This window comes from Pipra filicauda, unplaced genomic scaffold (assembly GCF_003945595.2).
Source record: "Pipra filicauda isolate LSUMZ 115617 unplaced genomic scaffold, ASM394559v2 scaffold93_size3172892_pilon, whole genome shotgun sequence".
In the NCBI taxonomy this organism is placed as follows: domain Eukaryota; kingdom Metazoa; phylum Chordata; class Aves; order Passeriformes; family Pipridae; genus Pipra; species Pipra filicauda.
In genome coordinates this window covers 587,603-609,298 of record NW_024105131.1, presented here as the reverse complement: position 1 = coordinate 609,298, position 21,696 = coordinate 587,603, and the positions used below count along the sequence as shown (strand labels likewise).

The window sequence follows — 21,696 nt, the reverse complement described above, 5'->3', positions numbered from 1 at the left end:
TCTCCCAGCTCAGAGTGACTTTAGTGGGTGCCTAGAATCCAGCCAAGGTGGCACTGGTTAGTGTCCTCCATTTTTCCCAGGGGCAGCAGATTTAAATGTAGCAGTCAGGATTTTTATTCTTACTTTGTGGAAATTTCAACCCTGAGCCCAAGCCTTCAGGGAATTTCCTTGTAGATCTTCGCTCCTCTTGGATTAGAACATTGAAGGCAGCTTTCAGTTCAGTCTTACCAAAGCTCTTTTGCTCTGTCTCAGCTCAGTAGCATGATAGAAGCAGCAACGGCAGCAGCAGAGGGCATGGCCACCTCCGCATTCCGTCCTGGCTCAGCTCTCAGGGCAAACTCCAGGTTTTCAGCTCCTTTCTCCCTCTCTCTAGCTGCTGCTGCATTTCGGGACTCCCTGAGGGTTTGGAAGTCCAGGAGAGATGCATCTGCTTGGTCTTCCTGGTCAGGTGGCCTGTAGCAGACCCAAACTATAATGTCACCTGTCCTTGCCCTGCCTTTAATCCTGACCCATAAGTTCTCAGTCAGCTCCTCATCTATCCACAGGTGGAGCTCCACGCACTCCAACTGGTCATTGACATAGAGGTGTTGCACTCCAGATTAAGCTATAAACTGCCCAGAGCAGTTACATTTTTATTTAAGACTTTTTTAAAAGCCTTTTAGTTCGTTAAAACCTCTAATTAGTGTCCAGAGAAAGAGTCACACACTCTTCTCTAAGAGAAGTTCTTTTTAATATAGTGAGAAAAATGAGAGATTTTGGCAAAAGGTTTTTACAGGAGTAAAATACAACCAAGAAAAAAAGCATATCACTAAAACATGCAGCACAAATACCCATTCCACAGGAAACACCCACTAAAAACAATCCATGTACCAGCTTTAGTAAAACACAGTTCATTAGTTTTAAGTTACCCACAAGAAAAGGAAAAGAGTAACAGAAGAAACAGATTAAGAGGGGTAAAGAAAGAGAGAAGGAGAGAAAGGAGAGGAGAATAGTTACCAACAAAATTCAGTGATTGACATGGTGCCAGCTGGAGAGGGAGAAGAGAGAGAGACACCACATATATTTACAGAGTTCAGTTTTCCCTCCCCGGCAGGACATCCGGTCAGTGCCTTCTAGGCCAGAGTGAGCTGTGCTGTAGCCAGTCACAGGCTGCAGGGGTGTGGTGTGGGTCAGCTACCGGGCAGGTCTGCCTTGACCGACGGCCCGTCTCCAGGGCCTTCAGCTCTGCCATGTGCTCTGCGTGGGCAGCAGGCCTTGCTTTCCAGCTCTGCCCTGTGCCCTCAGCACAGGCCTTATGTGCAGGCCTTCCGGCTCTGCTACGTACCTGCAGGTCCAGGCCCAGCCCGTCCCTAGATGCACACACATACAGTGAGTAGGTTCCAACCCATATCAATAATTCAGTGAGATTCAGATCCAGGATCTCACAAGAGGGCAACACCACCTCTGCATCTCCCTTGTCTGTCCTTAAGAGTCTATATCCTTCCATTCCAACACTGCAGTCTTGTCTCCACCATGTCTCCATGATTCCAGTAAGGTTGTAGCCCTGCAGGTGAGTGCACGTCTCTAACTCCTCTTGTTTATTCCCCATGCTATGAGCATTTGCATGAAGCCACATCAGTTGGACCCCTTGATGAAGCCAACTCTCTGTCTGGAGTGTCTGGAATTCCTTTGTGCTGCTCTTCAGGTGCTCTCATGATGACCTGTGATCCTCCTCTAGACTCTGGGCATTTCTTGCTGGCACTGGCATTAAACTGGTAGGAGTAGGATGGATAGAGGTCCCCCTCTCTCAGCAACTTTAAAGCCTCTTTACCATCTTGGCAAGCCTATGACTGAAGATGGTGATTCCTTGTGCATAGTCCTTTCAGATCTTTACCTGCCTTACTTACTCTTCCCCATTACTGAATTACCCATTGCTGAACCTTTTTTCTTTTAATTATCTTATTTTTACAATCTAGATCAATCTCTTTAACTTCCCTGTGTAAAGTAAAAATATACTAGAAATATGAGAAGCCTGAACACCTGCTGCTTTCAATATATTAGTCCTTTCCTGAATTTCTTGCTGCCATAGAAAAATACAGTGTAAACAAATAGTAAAAATGTAGGTCATGTGTAGTAAATGACCAGAAAAAAGACAATCTTGCTTCATCAGAAAACTATCCTGGGTAGTCTCAGGATACATAATGCCATCCTGAAGTATTTCCAACTGAGAAAATGTGAGACCAGAAGGGATGGATTTATATCCCTGAAAGTATCCCAGAATCTCAACAAGAAAAGAGGATAGAATTGATTTCATCTAATCACATGAACTGAAATAAGTAAAACACTATTCTGGTTTTGGGTGGGATGGAACTAATTTTCTTCTTAGTAGTTGGTACAGTGTTGTGTTTTGGATTTGGGATGAGAATAGTGTTGACAACACACTGTACAAAATGCTTAACTTGAAATAAAATTGATATACCCACTGAAATACCAAATCAATTTTGGAAGGCAAAGTACTACTTTGGATACTCTGAAAATGTCTGAAAACATTTTAGGCTACTATGAATAAATTTAATTGGTGTCACTGATAAACTGATTTGACACAAAGCTAAAGCTTGTCTACACGTATTTAATAAATATAATATTTAAAGCTTCTTTCTGTGTTCTGTTCTTTTTCGGTGAGACAGTTGTATATTTACTCTTCATTTGCTGCTTTATAGTCCACAAATCCTGCTATGAATAGTTTCCCTATAGTGCTAATTACAGACATTTTTGACTGTCTCTAAAATGTTATGAATTCATCTGTATAGCAACTCCTCTGGAATGAAAATTACTGTTTGCAATTTCATTGGTATTTTCACAGGCGACTACTAATTATGGATGCTCTACTTAAGGCAAATATTTATCTGCAGTATTACTTTTTCCCTTCTGTTTTCTGTAACTATCTAATGATACTATAAGCATAAAATTTTACAGTCTTACTATTTTTCTTTTCTATGAGTGTGAATATTATTCAAGGCCCTTGCAAACAGCTATACTTAATACAATGTTAACAACATTTACAGATTTTTAATTTCATGTATTTAACAGTGTTTTGTCTTCAATCACTTGAAAAGACAAGTTTAACAATGGAGAATAGATGTTTAAATTGGTATTTCACTTTCAATCTATATTATTCATAATGCATTCTATCAAGCACAAATATGAATACTGTTTTAAGCAGTAAAGAGAAATGGAAAGTACTATCTCAGAGATAAAAAACCAAATCAAAACAACAACAAAAACCCCAAACAAACAAACAAAAACCAACCAACCAAAAAACCAAAACAAAAACAAAAAGAAAAACAAAACAAAACAAAAAAACCCCAGAAAGTCTGCTTCTAAGATCTTTGTATCTTCATGAAAATTTGGGATTGTTATGCTGTATTATGGCAAATCGACTACATTCTAATGTATTCCTGGGAAAAGAATGCGTATAAAAGAGTGATTAGCATGGTCTGTGCAGTAACATGTTATTATCTTCATTTTGTCATGCTGCTTTTAATGATCTCACATTCCTGTCTCCTTCTAGACTGCGCTGGTTGTGCTTTGCATCCTGTACATTTAGGTAAAAGGTAGGAAGAAACTCTTCTAAATATTGAGCAGCTTATAGCTCTGACAATCTTTTTCTTATTTAATTTCTCAGATTTTTATTATTCCAAGTATGTATTTGTAGGGGAAAGTGTGAGGAAAAGCTTTCAGGTCTATTTGTCTCAAGCAACTTTTACTTGCCATTTTTTTAATTCTCAAGCTTTTCAATATTATTAGGTATGAATGAGGAATGTGGGGGTTTTATAAGTAAAAATTGATTATGAAATGTACGTATTGCATGTATTAAATATACATAATACTCTTCTTACTGATTTGGGATGGCTTTTTAAATACATTAATTCTGAATGCACATTATTGCAAGCATCTAGATTGCCATTTAAATTTTTTAAAAACCCCAACTTTTACCTATTAAAAGTGTTGTGATATTATTCTTATTATAATAATACGGGACCTAGTAAAAAAAGGACAACATCTAGAAAAGATGACTTTAAACACATGGGCCAACTACAGTAACTGCTGTAGACATTACTTTTAAAACCGTGGCTACTTCTTTCAGTTTCTAAATGCAGAAAGAAGTCTAACTTAGAGTTCCTTCCTTTTTCATTTTCTAATATATTTGTAACATTTAATGTGTACTGAGCTACTGCAGGAAAATTTATTGGCAATTAAAAACACTGGAAGAGGAATGTATGAAGTCCCATTTAACAAAAGACTTAGAGCTGAGAAAGGAGTCAAAGCCAACATTATTCATGCCATGGATGTTAAAGATTTCATGACCAGAACCACCTTTCTCACACCAGGCATGGAGAGCAGTACTCCCTTTTCTTTTTCTCACTTAAGTAAACTCCAGCAGCAGCAGCAGCAGCACCTTTGGCTTTAAACCAAGATGCAAGGTCTGTGGATAAACCAGTACAATAGTCTGGCATATTCCTAAATCAGTGCCAAGTGCCACTTTACTATTTATTGCAGGTAAGGGTGTATTTGAATTAATAAGTTTATGGGAGTTGGTTACACCTGAACAAGCAGCTACTTGTTGAGCCATCAATCTAAATAGAGTTGATCTTGGCCTGATTGAAAATTTCAGATAATTAGATTTTGGCAGGAGTGTCTAAGCAATGTCATGTCAGTGTTATGCTGCTTACAAAGTAGCCCAGCTACTTAGTCCCTGATTTGTAGATCTCAAATTCAGAGCTCAGATGGAAGTTTAATAAAAATCTGGGAGGTGAGAAGGAAGACTAGGTATACCAAAAGTTAGTCCCACTACATTAGTATTAATGTTTTAGGGATCTCTAGTTCGGATAAAATTTGGTTGTTAGCTGTCTTTGTTATCAATAAATACAGCAGAAATAAGATAAAGCCTTGTCTAAAGCACCTCTTCCAAGTTTTGGTTCTAATTGCCTGGAGAAAATACATTGTAAACACGCAAGTGTTAACTTTTACCTTTGGAATAGGCCTACTCTCTTCAGCTAAAATCAGGTATCTGAAAATCTTTGCAGAATATGGTCCTTAGTTTAGGTAACATCTGAAGAAGCTCTGAGTGATAACTGAGTATTTTTTTCACACAAACATATACCGAAGTTTCTGTTGCAAAAGAATCCACAACCTGGACTGTGTTCAAATCCTGTTAGAAACCTACTCCAGAGGCTGAATGAAAAATAATAGAACATGCCTCAAAGATAAATGGGTGCCAACAAGCCAGAAATAATCTTAAATTCAGTAGGGAAATTATCAACTCTTAAACTAAGAATATTCACTTGAATTTTCTAATTTAAAAACTATTCCTGTTGTATATAAAAGATCTTTTGCTTCCCTTTTTCCTATTACTCTGCCTCTCAATGAATACTTAAATAAATATTCTATTCTGCTGCTCCCACAAGTCCACAAACAAAAAGCACCTGAGGTTGGTGATGTTCATGAGATGACTCATCTATACCAGTGTTTATAAACTTGAAGGTTTTGGTCTACCTTGCACTGAACAAATCCTGAATACATAACTGCTATGTCAACATTATCTTCTGTGATACCCAAAGTCTTGATTATTTATTTCTTATGTATTTTTTGTTTGAGGCTGCTCCCTAAAAACAATGGAGTTTTGAAAAGCTGTGGAGTTTCACTCCATTCTGTGCTTTGTTGACAAAGCCTCTGATGTGTTCAAGTGGGAGCCTTTCCTGTAACAACTGTCAACTTATTTACAACTTGAGTGTTTTGAGAGTAAGTCTGGTATGCCCCAAGAAAAGCCATCAGGCAGATTTGGCATGTTTTCATCCCGAGGCAACTTTAGGAAACGTTTCAAGTCTCTTTCTTCTGGTGCTAATGAACTTTGCCGTGTTCCCATGAGTTTCAAACCTCATCCAGACACTCAGTGGTACTGACTCAAAGGAATCAACCAACAAACGGTTTGTTTGCCAAAGACACAGGGTTAACCCCACAAATATGTCTTCTCCCTTTCCACGATTTCGGTGGGTCTATATAGCAGTTTTATCATAAATGCCATACACTCTTACATTTCTATGGTTAGTAGCCGATAAACTAGACAGTTAAGCCCACGTTACAATAGCATTCTATTTTACTTAGGCCTTAGACACATTTTCTGGCTTTCTTGATAACACCTGTCTTTGTGCCTAAAACCAAGGGTTCGTTACCTATCTATTTCTCCAAGCCTGTTTATGTGTTTTTGAAGCAATGGTTAGTTAACTATCTGTCTCTCGCACAAGGGCAGTTCCCTATTTGTAGCTAGCAGTTTTGCCTATTTGTTTAAGTGTTCTAATTTGCTAAGTCACACTAAACAAGGCCTGCTTATGCTAAGTCCAATTACAATTCTTTGTTTCAGTATCGACAATTTTCAACAGATTTCATGCTTTTCATGAATGTCATTGCTGGTTTTATTTCGCAAACTGGATCTATATGGGCATCGCCTGGCGAAGACCCCATCCCGATACCAGAGAGGGGAGAAATCTCCACAGAGCTGCACAGAGCGCAGGCACCGCCCGGGCGCGGCCGCGGCGCCCCCAGGCCCGGGCGACTCCCGCTCTCTCCCGGCGGCGGCGGCGCGGGCGGGGCCGGGCTGGGGCTGGGGCTGTGGCGGCGGGCGGAGCATGCGCGGCGCGGGCGCGGGGCGGGATGGTGGCGGCGTTGACGGTCAGGGGAGCAGGTCAGTGACGGAGCCGGGCGGTGCGAGCGCCTCCGGCCACCCATCGCCCAGCCCGGCCCCGAGCCGAGCAGGGGGGCCCGCAGGAGCCTCCCCATGAGCGCCTCGGTGCCTCCTGGCAGCGCCGCGGGGGCGGTGCGGGCCGGGCCCGGCCGTGGCTCTCGCCGGTCGGCAGGGAGAGGAGATGGTGGTGGCGGTAGCGGTGTCTCTGATGTGCTGCGCCTTTTGTTTTCCCGCCAGGTGTTCTCCCCCTGGCTTCCCATGCCCTATTACCAGGAGGATTTCTTCAGAGAGTACCTCAAGATGATGGCGAATATGGTCATCCTGAACTTGCTCATTTGTATTTCGCTGGCGTTCTGGATCGTGTCCATGACTGCAAGTACGTACTACGGTGAGTCCAAAGGCCGGGGAGAGGCCGGCATGGCATGACCAGGGGCGAACCCTCCCATCCAACCCCTGCAGGCTTAACGTAAAAAATGGGAAGAGAAGTGTGCACAGCCCCGTTCTTTGTCAGTAGAACTGAAAATCTCACCGCTGACGGTACGTGATAGTGGTTTAGAAGGTGCTGACAGCCACCTACTTGCAGCTCCGCCCACGGATCCTGTAGAATTTAAGATGTTGGTATCCTTTGTGATTTCTTTCCCTAAAAGAAAGCAAATAAAAAGTGAAAAGAAAGAGCGAGCTGACAGAGGTCTTTCTGGATGAGGAAAAGTATGTGACAGCACGGGAGGAGTGTGCCAGCCTGTTCTAGGAATGCACATGCAGCAACGTGCAGAACAGGGCATGCAAGAAGAATTCCTTGGTCAAGGAAAACAGAAACAGAGGTAATAGTATAAGAAGTTGGGGATGTATGCATGGAGTGGCTACCATAGGTGTGTACTGTCAGCTCAATGTTCTGTTGAGGCAGCTGAGGCTTAGTTGTGTATAGCTGCAGGGATGCAAGTGCTCTTTGTGGTCTGTCATTTTGCCTCTAGGGCCGTTCTTAAAGCAGCAGTACAGCCTTCAGTATCAGTTCAAGTCTAGAAGAGTTTAACTGCTTTTCAGGGCAGGTCCTTAAGACCTCAGCCAGTTTAATTCAGGAAGAGCTCCAGTGTCATTGCAGTGTTGCTGGGAGTGCTTAGGGATGCGGAATGAACACCCTTGACTGCCCAGTGTCACTCTGAATCCAGAAGCTAAAATAAATATACCACCAGTATAAGTTGATTTTGCAATGGCAGTTGGATGTCTCTGCTCAGTGTTTTTCAGTGCTTTGGGTTTTAGGATGGAATATTAGTTCTGGTACAGCATTAAACCTATGTTGTCTGGAGACTTCTTTGGCTTGTAGTGAGATGCCACACATGCAGAAGATAGGCAGAAGTGGGCTTCACAACCTGGCTTTATTTGTGTCATTTAGAGCTAACCAAGTTGTATTTAAACATGCAACTTCATTTGTGTATGTCCGCTCTCTAAAGGTATAGCTCTCTGAGTTTTTCTGATAATTAGGATATTCCAGTCCCTGCTATCTAAGGTGATTGGCAGTGAAGAGTGGAACACCCGGTAGCAAGTGAATCAAGATATAGGGAGTGACAGAAAGGAGAGGACTGCAGACTAATCCTCCTGTTTGTAGGGAATGATAATGGAACAAGAAGGACATACAACTTCTATTGTTCATTTGCCTGAGACTGTGTAAAGACCTTGGCTTGAGGAGGTGAATGAAATGTATAATAATTAGTAGGCTTAGTAGATTAAGCCCATACAAGTGATGAAATTCACAGTCTTTAACATAAATACAAAAATATTTTTATTAATTTACAATTTATAGTAATGCTTAAGCACCAAACAGTAACCAAAATATTGGTAAAGTGGGAGTGCCAAAGAATCCATAATAAACCAATGAATGTGTTCTATCTTAGTCCTAACTGCTTATATTTAGGAGTAATTCAATACCAATACTTTTCTCCCCTTCAGTGAAATACAAAAAGGTTAGTTTAAAAATGTCCTTGAAAAGATGAAAATTCTATTTGTTAGCCAAGGAAAAAGAAACCTTTTGATTTCCAGTACTGCTCACACTGAAGTTTACACTAAGAGCTGCCTTGGTCTGTGATAAGCAATACCAGGCTACAGCACTGGAGGTCTCTTCATACATAGCCACTGCTTGCCTTCTGAATTCTTGAGTCAGCCCTTGTCTGCAAGACTCCCTTGCTCACCTGCTATGGGACTGGGGCTTTTCAGTACACAGAAGAGAAGTTTTTGTCTGGTGAATCTGTACTTGCAATTAGTGTCTTACTGTGATTTCACAGACGTTTTTCCTGCTTTGCACCAAGGAGCCTGTGTATGTGCGAAGGTTGGGGTACTGCTAACACAAAAGTTCTTGTTGAAAACCATCATATTTAGCTCTCCAGCAAGCCAAGCTGTGCCTGTGTGAAGTCTCTATTTTATAAGATTGAGACTTACTTCAAAGCAAGATCTGTGATGTCTTGTATTTGTATAGCATATGTAATAAATAACTTCTCAAGATTTTTAGCTCAACACTAGATTAACTATTGGCTTTACATTTTAAAAGTTTGTGGGTTTTTCAAACAAAAACTGTAACTTGAAATCTTGCTATAGTCATCAGCTTAAAGCATATTTTTAAGAGCCTTAAATCAAGCTCAGAAGAACTGATAGTGCCGATGTTTATCATAAAGTGGTCACACTGCTTTCACTTTCACCTCATGGATTGTCTTTCTTGGCTTTTTTTGGTATTGAAATTCTATCACAGTAAATAGTGTAGTTCAGGATATAATCAATAGCTTCCTTGTCTCTTAAGACAACAAGGATGGAAGACTTCTAAACTTTAGTATTAAGGAATAATTTCTTTTCGGACTGTTAAATTTCAGTGTTTTACAAGATCTACTTTTGGCATCTTTTGCAATGAACTTTGTGTCCTCCAATTTAAAGTCAAAATGAGGTGCTAAAATATAAAGGCTTTAAAGATCTTACTGCTAAGGCAGTAATTTATTGCATCTGCAGAACAGGAAAATAATATCCTGCTTGGCTCTTGTAATTCCACACCATTCCATAAAGCACTAGTATCCACAGCAACTGTCTTCTAAGGAGACAATTTATTATCAATGTCCTAAATGTATTTATTTCCTTCTGAAATTCTAGAACACTCACCAAAATAAAAGACGTTAATAAAGGATTTATTATTATCCAATTAAAAGGTATGTTATTTTAAACAGGAAAGACTCAATAAATTACTGCCTTTCTTCTAGAAGGTAAAAAGTTTTAATCTCTATTAAGATCAGACTTTAAGTATATACTAGAAGATAATAATTTTTCAGATATGAAGGCATTGAAAAGGCTTATAAGGATCATTTGTAACCCTGTTATTTGATTTATCAGGTACTTTACGACCCATTTCTCCATGGCGCTGGCTTTTTTCAGTCTTGGTTCCACTAATTATTGCTGCACAGGGTTTTAAGAAGAAGAGCCTTGATCACAGTGGTGCATTGGGAGGTATGTTTTTTTCTGAGACTATTAAGCTAAATATTTAGTAAACGAAGTTAATGTTCTTTTTGTTGTTTGTAATTTTTAAGACTTTACTACTTAGTTCTGTTATAATAAAAGTATAAATATAAGCGTATATACCTTAAATTCATACTGATTTTTTTCTCTCAGGCCTGTTTAAACAGGGAAGTTAATTTTGTGATGCTGTTTGTAATCTGATTAATATTGTCATTAGATTTATGGAAACCTAGAGAATTCTTTTAAACTTCAGTACAGTATGCAGTTAAATCACATGTTTTGGTTTAACATATAGATGGATTCACAGAGAATTAAAGAAATGGCAGAGGTAGTGGTAAAGAAATACCCTAAAACTGATCCATGTCAGCACCCTACCTGCCTAGGGGGGGAACCGGTTAAGAGAACATGATTCTCCTTACTGTAATAGAACCGGTTCTAGGCATTTTTTGGCCTGCCAAAAATAAGAAAATTAAATTTGTACTTTAGTTCAAACAAATGACCATTTCAATAAAGTTTTCTTGACCGCATGATAAAAACTGCAGCACGGTGTACAATAGTGTTTATTGAAATTTGATGCAAGATTTCTGGGTGAGGTGATTCACCCTGGTCTTGTGACATTTTCTAAATTAAAAAACCTCTTTTTCTCTTCTTTGTTTTTACCTCTTAATGTAATGGCTCTGCTAGGCGGTTTTCTGGCGTCTGTCCTAAGTGCAGACAATTTTCTTTCAGTCATTTAGAATTGTAATCTCATGATGGGGAGTGAAAATGAGACCTCCTTTGTAAAGGGGGACATAAAAATTAATCACCTCCAGAAGCTCAAATACTTAAAAAAATTACAGAAATTAAAAGATGGCATGAAAATCAGAAACGGAAAAAGAAAAGAACAGAAAGGAGAAGTAGCATCTGCTAAGATATGGAGGAGGGTTATAGTGGTTATCTTAGAGACCTTGGGCATGGGATTTGATACCTAAACTGATGATAAACTTGCTGATAAAGTCACAGTCGCAGCTCTATATCTGCTCCTTATACAAGTAAGAATATTCTTCAGGCAGAGTACTTAAATTTCAGTTACATATCCTCTGGATTTTGCTTTGTGTTTTTTTATTGCTATGTCTTTTATTTTTGCACAGTATTACTGATTTGTGGCAAAAGGAGGTCTTAAAAATCACACAAGCAGTAGCAATTAAATTAGCAATTTAGCAGTAGAATCTGTTACTGCATGATTGTCTTAGGTATCATGAATATACACTTCATATTAAAAAAAAATCAAAATACTTAACTGCTTTGCAAAGCAAGTATTGTTACATGGAGAAACTTGATATACTTCTTTTTTCTTCGTAGGATTGGTGGTTGGATTTATCCTTACAGTTGCAAATTACAGTTTCTTCTCTTCTTTGTTTGTATTTTTTGTTACTTCTTCAAAACTTACTAAATGGAAAAAAGATAGAAAGAAGCAAATAGATTCAGAATACAAAGAAGGTAAGCCAAAATATTTTCATGCTTTTGGATCCCTTGTGGAGAATATACTGCATATTCCTTTCAAAGGGTCAGACGAGATGTAACATCCACAGTAGGGAACACTGTTGTTGTGACTCCCCTCTACCCTTATCCCTGTAACATTAGCAAGTGACTTTGCTTTTGCTTCTGTTCTGTTTAATAAATTGCCATATAGTTTCTGTTTGGAACATGTGTCTTTTTAAATTTAACTTTATATATGTGTGTTTTGCTTTTGTCTCGTGCTGTTGCTTGTCAGTTACTGTTGCCTGAAATTACTGAAATTTATTTTTTATTACTTCAGGTGGACAGAGGAATTGGGTTCAAGTATTCTGTAATGGTGGTGTTCCTACTGAGCTGGCTCTCTTATATATGATAGAAAATGGGCCAGGTGAAATTCCTATTGACTTTTCAAAGGAATACACAGCGTCATGGATGTGCTTATCCCTTTTGGGAGCTTTGGCATGCTCTGCTGGTGATACATGGGCTTCAGAGATTGGTAGTGTTATGAGTAAAAGTAAACCAAGATTGATAACAACCTGGGAACAGGTTCCAGTAGGTAAGGTGTTACCTATTCTACATGTTCTGAATATTTTGTTAATCTGTTTTGAATTATGCATCCAACTTGAATAGTTCCAAGAAAGACTGAGAAAAACATCAGAAATCTGGGATTGGTTGGGATGCACCAACACAGGATCCACGGAGCTAAAATCATTCTGAATACTGTCATTTCTCATCTCTATTAAAAATGTTTATGTTGCTAATAATATAAAGAATACAAGTTATCAACTCATTTTTTTCAGGCATTCATATTTTAATGAGTAGAATATATATATTCAACACAGACAATGCAGAAAATTCACTTCTTAACCAAATCACTCATTTCCTTTAATATCTTACCAAGGGTGTGCAAGTGAACTTTTTGTCTGTCACACCTTGTCTCCGCAGTGAATGTCATTGCTGCCTTAAAGCAGTGTGTCTTATCTTGAGTCTTGCTGGCATATTGATCAGTTTCAGATCTTGTTGGATAGGATTTCAATGCATGGGAAGTATTTTTTTACCTTTATATGCATTCTTCAGATTTTCATTCAATGAGCTGTCAAATATCTTCCTGTCTATGGATTTTCTTCTTTTCTTTAAATGTGTTGACAAAATACTACTTCTTAGGGAGGTATTGCTTTAATAACATGCACATCTTGAAGTCTGGTTGGTCTGGTTTTTGGAGCAAATCTCTTTTTATTATCCTGCTCCCACCATGACCTACAACAGACAAGTACCAGGTGACATTGAAAGGTGTGCTGTTTGGTTTTATTTAATTTAATGCTAGTGAATATTTCTAGATAAGTAGCCCTAGAGACAGGAAAAGAGTAGTAATAGACCATAATGGTTCAGCTTAATCTTCTCAACAGCACATTGAGAATTGTAAATAAAAGCTGCAGTAGCAGAGTCTTGTGGATAGAAGGGGAGAAGGTCAGTACAGTTTTGATGTTATGTAAAACATTTGAATAAATATGTCTTTAAAAAAAGGTTTTAAATCAGCTTTGTTTTGTTTGATTTAGGTACTAATGGAGGAGTTACATTAGTAGGCCTGCTCTCAAGTTTGCTTGGGGGCATGTCAGTAGGTATAGCCTACTTCATAACACAACTTATTTTTGTGACTGATCTGGAAATATCTGCTCCACAATGGCCCATTATTGTGTTTGGTGCAGCAGCTGGCCTACTGGGATCAATTGTTGATTCATATTTGGGAGCTACAATGCAATACAGTGGTAAGATTCTTCTTTTCTTCCTTTTTTTCCCCCCCCCCCTTTCCTAGTGTAACCTAAAATTGGACTTGAATTTCAAGAAGGGTCGAGGGCATGATTTTTAAATGGAAAAAATACAGAAGTAGCAGCACAAAGGACAAAGGGAGTAAAAGTAATGGACATGATAATGTCAACCAGCAAGGGCAGTGGCTCCTTTTCCAAATTTTGATTTGTTTACTGTAGCTTAATGTCTTTCTGATTACTGAAAGAGACCAGAGATCTCCAACATGTTACCTTGGAAGAAGTCATTGCTGCCCTCTCCTTTTCTATTGTCTAATTATCGTAGCATTTTACAAGAGGAACTGTCAGTTTAATTTTATCCATTTGCTTGGATTGAGTTGTCACTGCAGAAGCTCCATTCCTAACTCTGAAGTCTTAGCAATAGTCTCAGTTTTAAGAATTAAATAGGAAAAACTCCAGGAAAACGTGAACAATGTTTTATGTTCTTAGTTTTTTCACTGCTTCATAGAGTACTGTTTCCTATAAGTTAAGCTTATCATAAACTAGCTGTGACTGTAAATAAAAAAAAAGCATGTCTATTTTTTAAAAAAATTGTTGGCTGGCTGATTCTAAATTATTTCAGTGTTTACTCATTGCCCTGAAGGATCATTGCCTGTCAATAAACACTACAGACAACCTTTAGGCTAAGCTGTAAATTTACCCTACATTTAAAAATCATTTAAAAACCATATCTGACACTGTTGTGTTTAACAGCTTGCTTACAGAGAGAACTTAAGTTTCCAGGTTCTGTTGTTGGATACTTATTAGTTGGAAGTCCGGGTGTGAATGTGCAGATGAACTGCCTGAGAAACACAAGGCCCTTAGATTTACCATTGCAGTGAGAAGTACAGACCGTTGTTGATGCTCTGTATTTGGCTTTCCAGCATTTTTTATGCTCTATTCCTTGTAATTCCAGGAAAGACCAAAGTGGAGTGTTCAATCATTTGCTGAATTTTTAGATATTTCTCTACTAAAGAGAAAACACTTAAGCAGTCAGACAATGTTTCAAGCTCCTAATGAGGCAGATGCATCAAGAGGGTGGGGTAAACCTAGCTAATGCATGTTTGCGTTTATCGGCATCTATTTCTTCTTCATTTCATGTATTTTTTTCATGCTCAGCAACTTCTTTTGCTAGCTCCAGCAGGGACAGTATACAAGTTCCACAGTTTCTTTTACAAGTTCATAAGGATGCTGGAGTATGCATGCTATATTATGCACATAAATGCTGTGGTACATATATGCTGTGACATAGATGAAATTGTGCTGCTCATGTCATGCATGCTGTTTGGTTTTGTGTGCCTCCTCACTTTAACCTACTTTTCCAGTCTCTTTTCAATGTGGACTCATAAGGAATACTCTAGTCTGTGCAGCATCTTGAGAAACAATAGATATGACAGTGGTGATAAAGAATTGTCTTTTTTGAAAACATTAACTTGTACTGCTATTTAGTTCTATCAGTGTTTTTCCTTTTGGTAGTATTCCTAGATTTGGTGTATCTAATAGCCTGTGGTACCTACTGTTTCTAAAAGAAGGTCCATCCCTGCCCATACCTTTGTTAATGAAAGCTTTGAATAGCTGTACAGAATTAGATTAAAATTTGCCCATGTTATCAGTCTCAAGCTGTACCTATTCTGTAAGTAACAAAGCTAATGGAAGTACTTGCTGTTACTTTACCTACTTGTTTAAGCTCTGAACGTACACTTTATGTACATTTGAGGGATATATTTAGAAAAATTTATTCCCTCTTTTTCCCAAGGAAACTTACTGCTTTCTAAAATATAGCAAATGTTAAGGGTTAAACTGTTAATCTTTGAAGTTTGATTTTTCTGTAGCTTTTTTGCATTATCTAAAGCTAGATTTAACTGTATGATTCAAAGGTAACAGTAACACCAGCTATATACCTGCCAAGGAGGTTTGTGGTGTGGGGTTTTTTAAGTTTGGTCTGAGATGCCAATTTTATGTTTTTTTTAATAAAGCAGCAGCTTTATTTTGAAATTTCCAGGTTGTGGGTGTTGGCAGATATTCAAATCTAAGAAGAAAAAAAAAAGTTAATATAAAATATACCGATTTGGTTCCTTCATATGAACCTTAAATGTATGCATGTACATGTACCCAGGTATACTTCATTACAGTGTGAGTTGGCGTTAAAATCAAGCATTCTAGAATGGTATCTTTGTATCAGCATATAGAGTAGTACAGCTGGACAAAATACAGGGTAGTGGTGTGTGTACAGTAGTAGCTAATGAAGCTCAACACTAGAGTATTGATAATACAGAGGCAGAGCAAGAAATTACCTATGTACTAGGGAAAAAAAACCCAGCTGCTGGAAGTATAAAACTGCTCTGTAAATAAAATTTATAAATTCAACCTTTGGAAGGAGCTTGCTTTCTGTCAGATCAAGTAATAATGTTGTTTCCGTAATTTTCCTTTGAAAACAAATACATCTTGACAGGAAATACATGTTGCTAATCAGTTGTTTCTGTTCAAAACCGCATCCTTTGCTTTAGAATGACTCTTGGAACAGCTTTTTCTTCTTCTGATTTAGCTTGTTTCATTCATTTCTTTGCTGTGAAATTACATAAAGAGGGAAGTAGATTTGACAGAAGTGTAACTTCTCAAAAGAAGTAATTTCTAACATAAAGTATTGCATTTATACCCCATTCTTTGAAGGTACCAAATTAAACTGACTGTAAATTTAGTTTAGTCTGATGATGTCTTCTTACAGAGGTTTAACACCATAATGGTAAAATAAATTTAGGAGGCTGCATACACTTGGTTACTAAGTGTCTTTTTAGCTTGGTTGGCATTGTAAAATGAAGTCTTTATCTTTTCCCAGGTTTTGACCAGAACATTGGAATGGTTGTTAACCACCAAACAAAACACTCCAAGCACATATCTGGAAAACCTATATTAGACAACAACGCAGTAAATCTTTTTTCTTCTGTAATCATTGCTTTGGTGCTTCCAGGCATGGCATGGTTTTTCTGGCCAAGGGGTTGAAATGGTCTAAGGTTTTCTGCATGTGATTGATGTATGTTCAGTCTTACTCAGAGACTCTAAGGGATTCTACTCGAACTCTGTTGAAGAGAGGGATCTGGAACTTTCAGAGAGCCAACTTACTAAGGCTGTAAGCCTCATGTGGCAATCAGCATCTCTCAGGACTTGGAAGGCACTTTGTCAATATGCTCTTGCTGCTCTTCAGATGGATGTAGGTCATTGCCAAGTGAATTGAAGCATTTGCTTCATTTATCTTCATGGAGCTGAAGTATTGGCATCTGTGTTCTCTCCAGTCTTCAGCATCTGGAAAGGCAAGAAGCTGGAAATAGAAATATAATCCATATCAGTTGGTGTGATGGAGCATTGTGGCTATTGTCCAAACCAGACACAAAGTACACTGCAGCTTTATATAGGCAATGGCAACATGGTTGAAGTGGGCGAGTTCTGCTATTTCCCATAGTTTACAGTACGTAAGATCTTCTGGAAGTATTTGGACAGGGAAGAGAGAGTTATGCCTTGTTGTCTATTCAGTATCCTGATAATATCTCCACTTTCCTGAGAATAGGATTCATAAAAGTGATGCTGCTCCATAATGTCAAGCAACAAACCAAATTTAAAATAGAAACTGACTAGCTGTTCCAGTAAGAATAATAAATTTTTCTGTGCTTTTTTGGCATCTTTATTTCAAAACTAATGATATTTATGAAGATTGTCAATACTGTGGTAGTTATTAAATAATGTAAAATTAAAGATAACAGTTGTGAATTCACATACATCTCTTTAGAAATAGAACATTTTTTCTATAAGCACAGAATTGTTCCATAACAGTTACCATTATGACCAAACTATACTCCTTCGTTATTTCTCAGCAGTGGAAATGTTTCCCATTTTGTTTGGGGCTTCTATCCAGAGATGATGGCCTCAGCCAAAGAAGCTACAGAGTTTATCCTTGTAGTAAATGGTAGAATTCACGCTCATAAACCATTTAAAAATGGAAATTTAATTTTTGATGCTCATGCTCCTATGTTAGGTGATTGTGTCTTCCATCATTCATCTATAAAAGAGGTAGAAGTAATTCAGCCAGTACAGATGGTATTTAAACGTTAGCGATACCTTCATAATAACCTCTCACTGTCGACATTCAGAAACTGGGGCCCATAGTGTTAACTTATAAAAAGCTTTTTATTTTTAGAGATAGGTGAGTATTTTGTATTGAACATCTGGGTTTTTTTACAAATGTCTTGTGTATATTGCCTGTCTTAGTTCAGTTGAATTGTTTATTATGTCACCTTTGGTGGGAATATTAAAAAAATTTTAACACCTTGAGTTTAGAAATCAAGTCTATATAAATCTGGAATTCATCACTGGAATTAGTTCACTATATTACCCAGTTATAAAGATGAGATTTCGAAGTAGTACAGGCTTTCTGAAAAGAACAAATTCTGTAGCTGCTCTTTGTCTGTTCCTGTGAAAAGGCACAAAATTATAAAAGGAATATATGCACTTAAACTGTAACAATAAACCCTTGGGAATTTTCTGCACTGTTTGGATTTATGCTGCTTCTAAATAAAAGCTGTATTAGTTGTCTTTTAAGATTTTATTAATACTGTTGTGGTTTCTGGAATTGTGAGAGATACGATTTTTGTGAGATACTTTTTTTTCAATTAAATGCCTTATTTTTAGATTCTTATGTTTCCTGAAGTGAAGTATATTTTCAGACACTGAAGTGGACTATTTAATACGAGTCTCGTTTGAAAACCAGCTTGCTATAGTGAGAAGACATCTGTGATTTCAAATTCATCGCAGCATGAAATCCTTTGGTCTGTGATCATATGAATGAATGTGATCTGAATGAACTCCTGTAGTTAGGATTTTTAAAGGCCATTATTTTGGATTTTTTTATTTCTCATGTCTTAATGATGACACTTGAGTTGCTTTTGAAATTGTCTCTCATATGTTTCCAGTATACAGAAAGACCTGAGCACTCTTGAACTCTGGAAAGGACAGTTACTCTGACAGTTAACTCTGGGTATATAATATTGAGTGGAGTATAGCTTATGGAAATAAGGTTACATTTAACTGTTTAGTAGCTGACTGATAGCTTCAAGAGGAGGTGGAGAGGAGAGTATGGGATACAGGGAAGAAGTTACAGAATGTGACAAACTGCCTCTAAATTGATGCGTGTCACTAAGAGCAGTTCCTGGGCTCAGAAGAGAGCAGACAGAGATACCACCTGTCCATATGCTACTTGGAGAGACAGATAATGCAGGAAGTAAAAAGGAAAGGGATAAAAAGAGGAAGAGTTAGAAGAAAACCAGAGAAATTGGTAGATTTGGAATTACAAAGTAAGTTACTGCAGTTAGCAAATTTAATTCCATTCTTTAAGCACTTAAATAATTCTTTTGCTTCAGAACCATCAGTACCCATAGTATATTCCTCTGTCGTTGATTTTCCATTCATATTGAAGTGACACCAATATTTGCACAGCACCAAGAGTGTACACTCAAAACTTTTTCAATTGAAAAGGTTACAATTGTGAATTGTAGGTACTCATGCTTGCCTTGATTTGTGGATGTGATAGATGTTCAAGTAAAATTTTGGCATAATTGAATACAAGAAATCTTTAGGCAGGTCTCGCTCAGGCTTGGTGCCTTGATTCTGGCTGTTGAAGTATACTGGTGTCAGAGTCACTAGTATGCACTTATTTTATTTCTGGTTTTTTGTTACAGCTATAGGTGGTCTGGGGTCTGTGCATGCTGCTGTTGAGTGGTCCATCATTGCAGATATAAACCATAGTTCTCTGGGACAACAAAAGCAAAGGGGATATATCACTTCTCTTGGTGAGAACATCAGTAGGCTGATGTTCAGCAGACTGACTTTTTCTGACAATAAAGGGCTGAAACATTATGAACTACTGTTGGTATTTTACAGCACCAACTCTGGCACTATTCACATGAAAATCTCTTAGGGTTGGGCATCTCAGATTTGTAAGTAGGATTACCAGAAGTACCAGCAGTACTTTGGTCCCCACTCAGCCTTTTTTTTTACATTTCATTATCTAACATTTCAAACTGACCTTAAGTAGCTGTTCTTCAAGCAGGAATTAACCTGTTTTTTTACAGAAAATTTATTCACTTAAAGCTTTGTAGGTACATTACAGTCTCTGCTTCTGGCTATTGCTGTAACTGGATAATAATTTTCAATTTAAATAGTGCTTCTGTTGGGGGATGGGGTGCAGCTCTCACAATTATGGGCCTGTTTTAATGCATAAATCAGAGAAGGTACATGAATTCACTCAGACTATGTGGATCCCTGCAGTGTTCCCAAGCCTGCAGCCATCTTCAGTAAATATTAATGCCAGTAAAGGAAGATGAAATACATAAATGTAGAAACAAAGCTGCTGAGCAAATTGCAGCTTGTACGTGGGTACTCCTATGTCTGTAAAACTTGATTCCAAGTAAATAAATTCCACCAGAAATATTCAGTAGCTTTTCTACAATATTCATCCCACAGGAGAAGATGGGTCAATTTTACTGTCTTGCCACTACAACCACTAACTAAATCATAGAATCACAGAACCACCCAGGTTGAAAGGGACTTTGACAAATCATCTGGTCCAACCTTTTGTGGGAAAGGGATCTTGAGTGACATTATGTAGCAATAATTGATCTGTCCAATGGGATTTGAAAACCTTTGGTGATGGCAGTCTACCACATCCGTAAATGTCAGAGTTTTCCTTGAAGCACAAGACGGTGGATACACAGGAAAGTAGGTGACCACCGTTATGTGAGTTCTGACCAGGAAACCTTCCACGTGACTGACTGATGATATGAAGCAATAATGTCATACACTATCACTTGGAAAATATCTTTAGGATAAATGTATCCTCCCATAGCAGACCACTTAGCAGGAATGTTTGCTCTGTGCTGCTCTGGGATTTGCCATCTTAGAGCAGGGGCAGGTGATGTTTCCTGATCCAGCTGGTCGACTGCAGAAGAGAAGACTGGATTTAGCTGAAATGTGGAAGAACCAGCCTGACCCGTGTTGAGGGAAGGGGTTTTGGAAAGGGGAATACCACCAATATGGAAAGAACTACCAGTTTGTGGGGAGGTACCTGGCTGGACCTGCCGAGTCACCTGTGAAGCCCTGCATAACTTGTTTGCACCTCTCTTGCCTGGTAGCTGCATTTTTGTGGCTTTGTTCAAACAATCATAAAGCAGAATTAAACATTGCAATGTGATCGCTGTCAAATTGGCCTTGGAGGTTCAAACCCATGCCATTAGCAAGTATGAGAATGGTTTAAAAAATTAGGAATGTATCCTGCAATTAGAGGAAACATCAGTAGAAAGCAGTAAGAAAAGTCTGGTGCTCATTTGTTAATACGTTTCAGTACCTTCAGTAATTAGTTTTGTAAGGTCTTTACAACTGCAGCCATTGCTGCAAAGCTGAGAAGATAGAAAGACATCACATAAAATCATGTGACTGTGCTCTGATTTTTCTTGCTGAAGAGCTCTTGCTGCAGTGACTTATGCTGAGTTCAGCCCCGTATTAGAAAAGCAATGACTTCTGTCATCCTGCTCTTTTTGTTACTACTACTTGTTATCCTGATATTTTATTATTCCACTTTTTGACTTCCTAAGTCCTGAAATCACTCCACTGTTGAAAGCTGATATCATCAAATGCTCCCCCAAAGCAGCAGTAGTTTTGGTCTGCCTTAAACTGCCAAATGTCCCTGGTTATGGTACTCCCAATAGATGTGCATCACCTCATTGCATTCAGTGTCTCATCCTAATATAATTTAAAATGAAGAAGTGAAAGGAGCTGATTCATGATGTATGTATCAGGGCTTAATTAGATGTTGATACTTTTGGACTGTGTTTGGCCCAGCCACCTGTGAGAGTTTATCTTTTTCCTGCCAACTTATGAGAAAACAAGCACTGATAAACGGAAACTTCTTCCTTAAAGGAAGAGTTTGGTACAAACTCTAATTAATTGTGTCTTATTATTGGCTGACTGCCTTCCAAGGGCATTTGAAGGAGAAAGTGAAGAGGATGGTGATGAAGTACGCCCCCAGACTCATTTAGAAAAGACCCCTGAGGTTTAGTGTGCAAGCACGGGGGGAATTCCAAGGTACCCGCACATGCACAGAAGAGATGCCACTTGCATAACGGGGGGTGGGACTGAAGGCCTCTA

The 21,696-nt window shown here is 38.4% G+C and overlaps 1 protein-coding gene across 2 annotated transcripts; it reads left to right on the top strand.

Annotated features, from left to right (window-relative positions):
• Positions 1–6,676: 6,676 nt before the first annotated feature.
• Positions 6,677–18,189, top strand: TMEM19 (transmembrane protein 19). Of its 2 annotated transcripts, XM_027721959.2 has the most exons (7): positions 6,677–6,721; positions 6,959–7,109; positions 10,085–10,198; positions 11,549–11,686; positions 12,006–12,260; positions 13,261–13,470; positions 16,343–18,189. In XM_027721959.2, exons 2-7 carry the CDS (start codon positions 6,980–6,982, stop codon positions 16,504–16,506), a joined length of 1,011 nt encoding a protein of 336 aa, XP_027577760.1. In that variant the 5' UTR covers positions 6,677–6,721; positions 6,959–6,979; the 3' UTR covers positions 16,507–18,189. The 2 variants fall into 2 exon arrangements, with proteins under 2 accessions (XP_027577760.1, XP_027577759.1); XM_027721958.2 differs by lacking the exon at positions 6,677–6,721 and having other exon boundaries at positions 6,815–7,109.
• Positions 18,190–21,696: the final 3,507 nt, after the last annotated feature.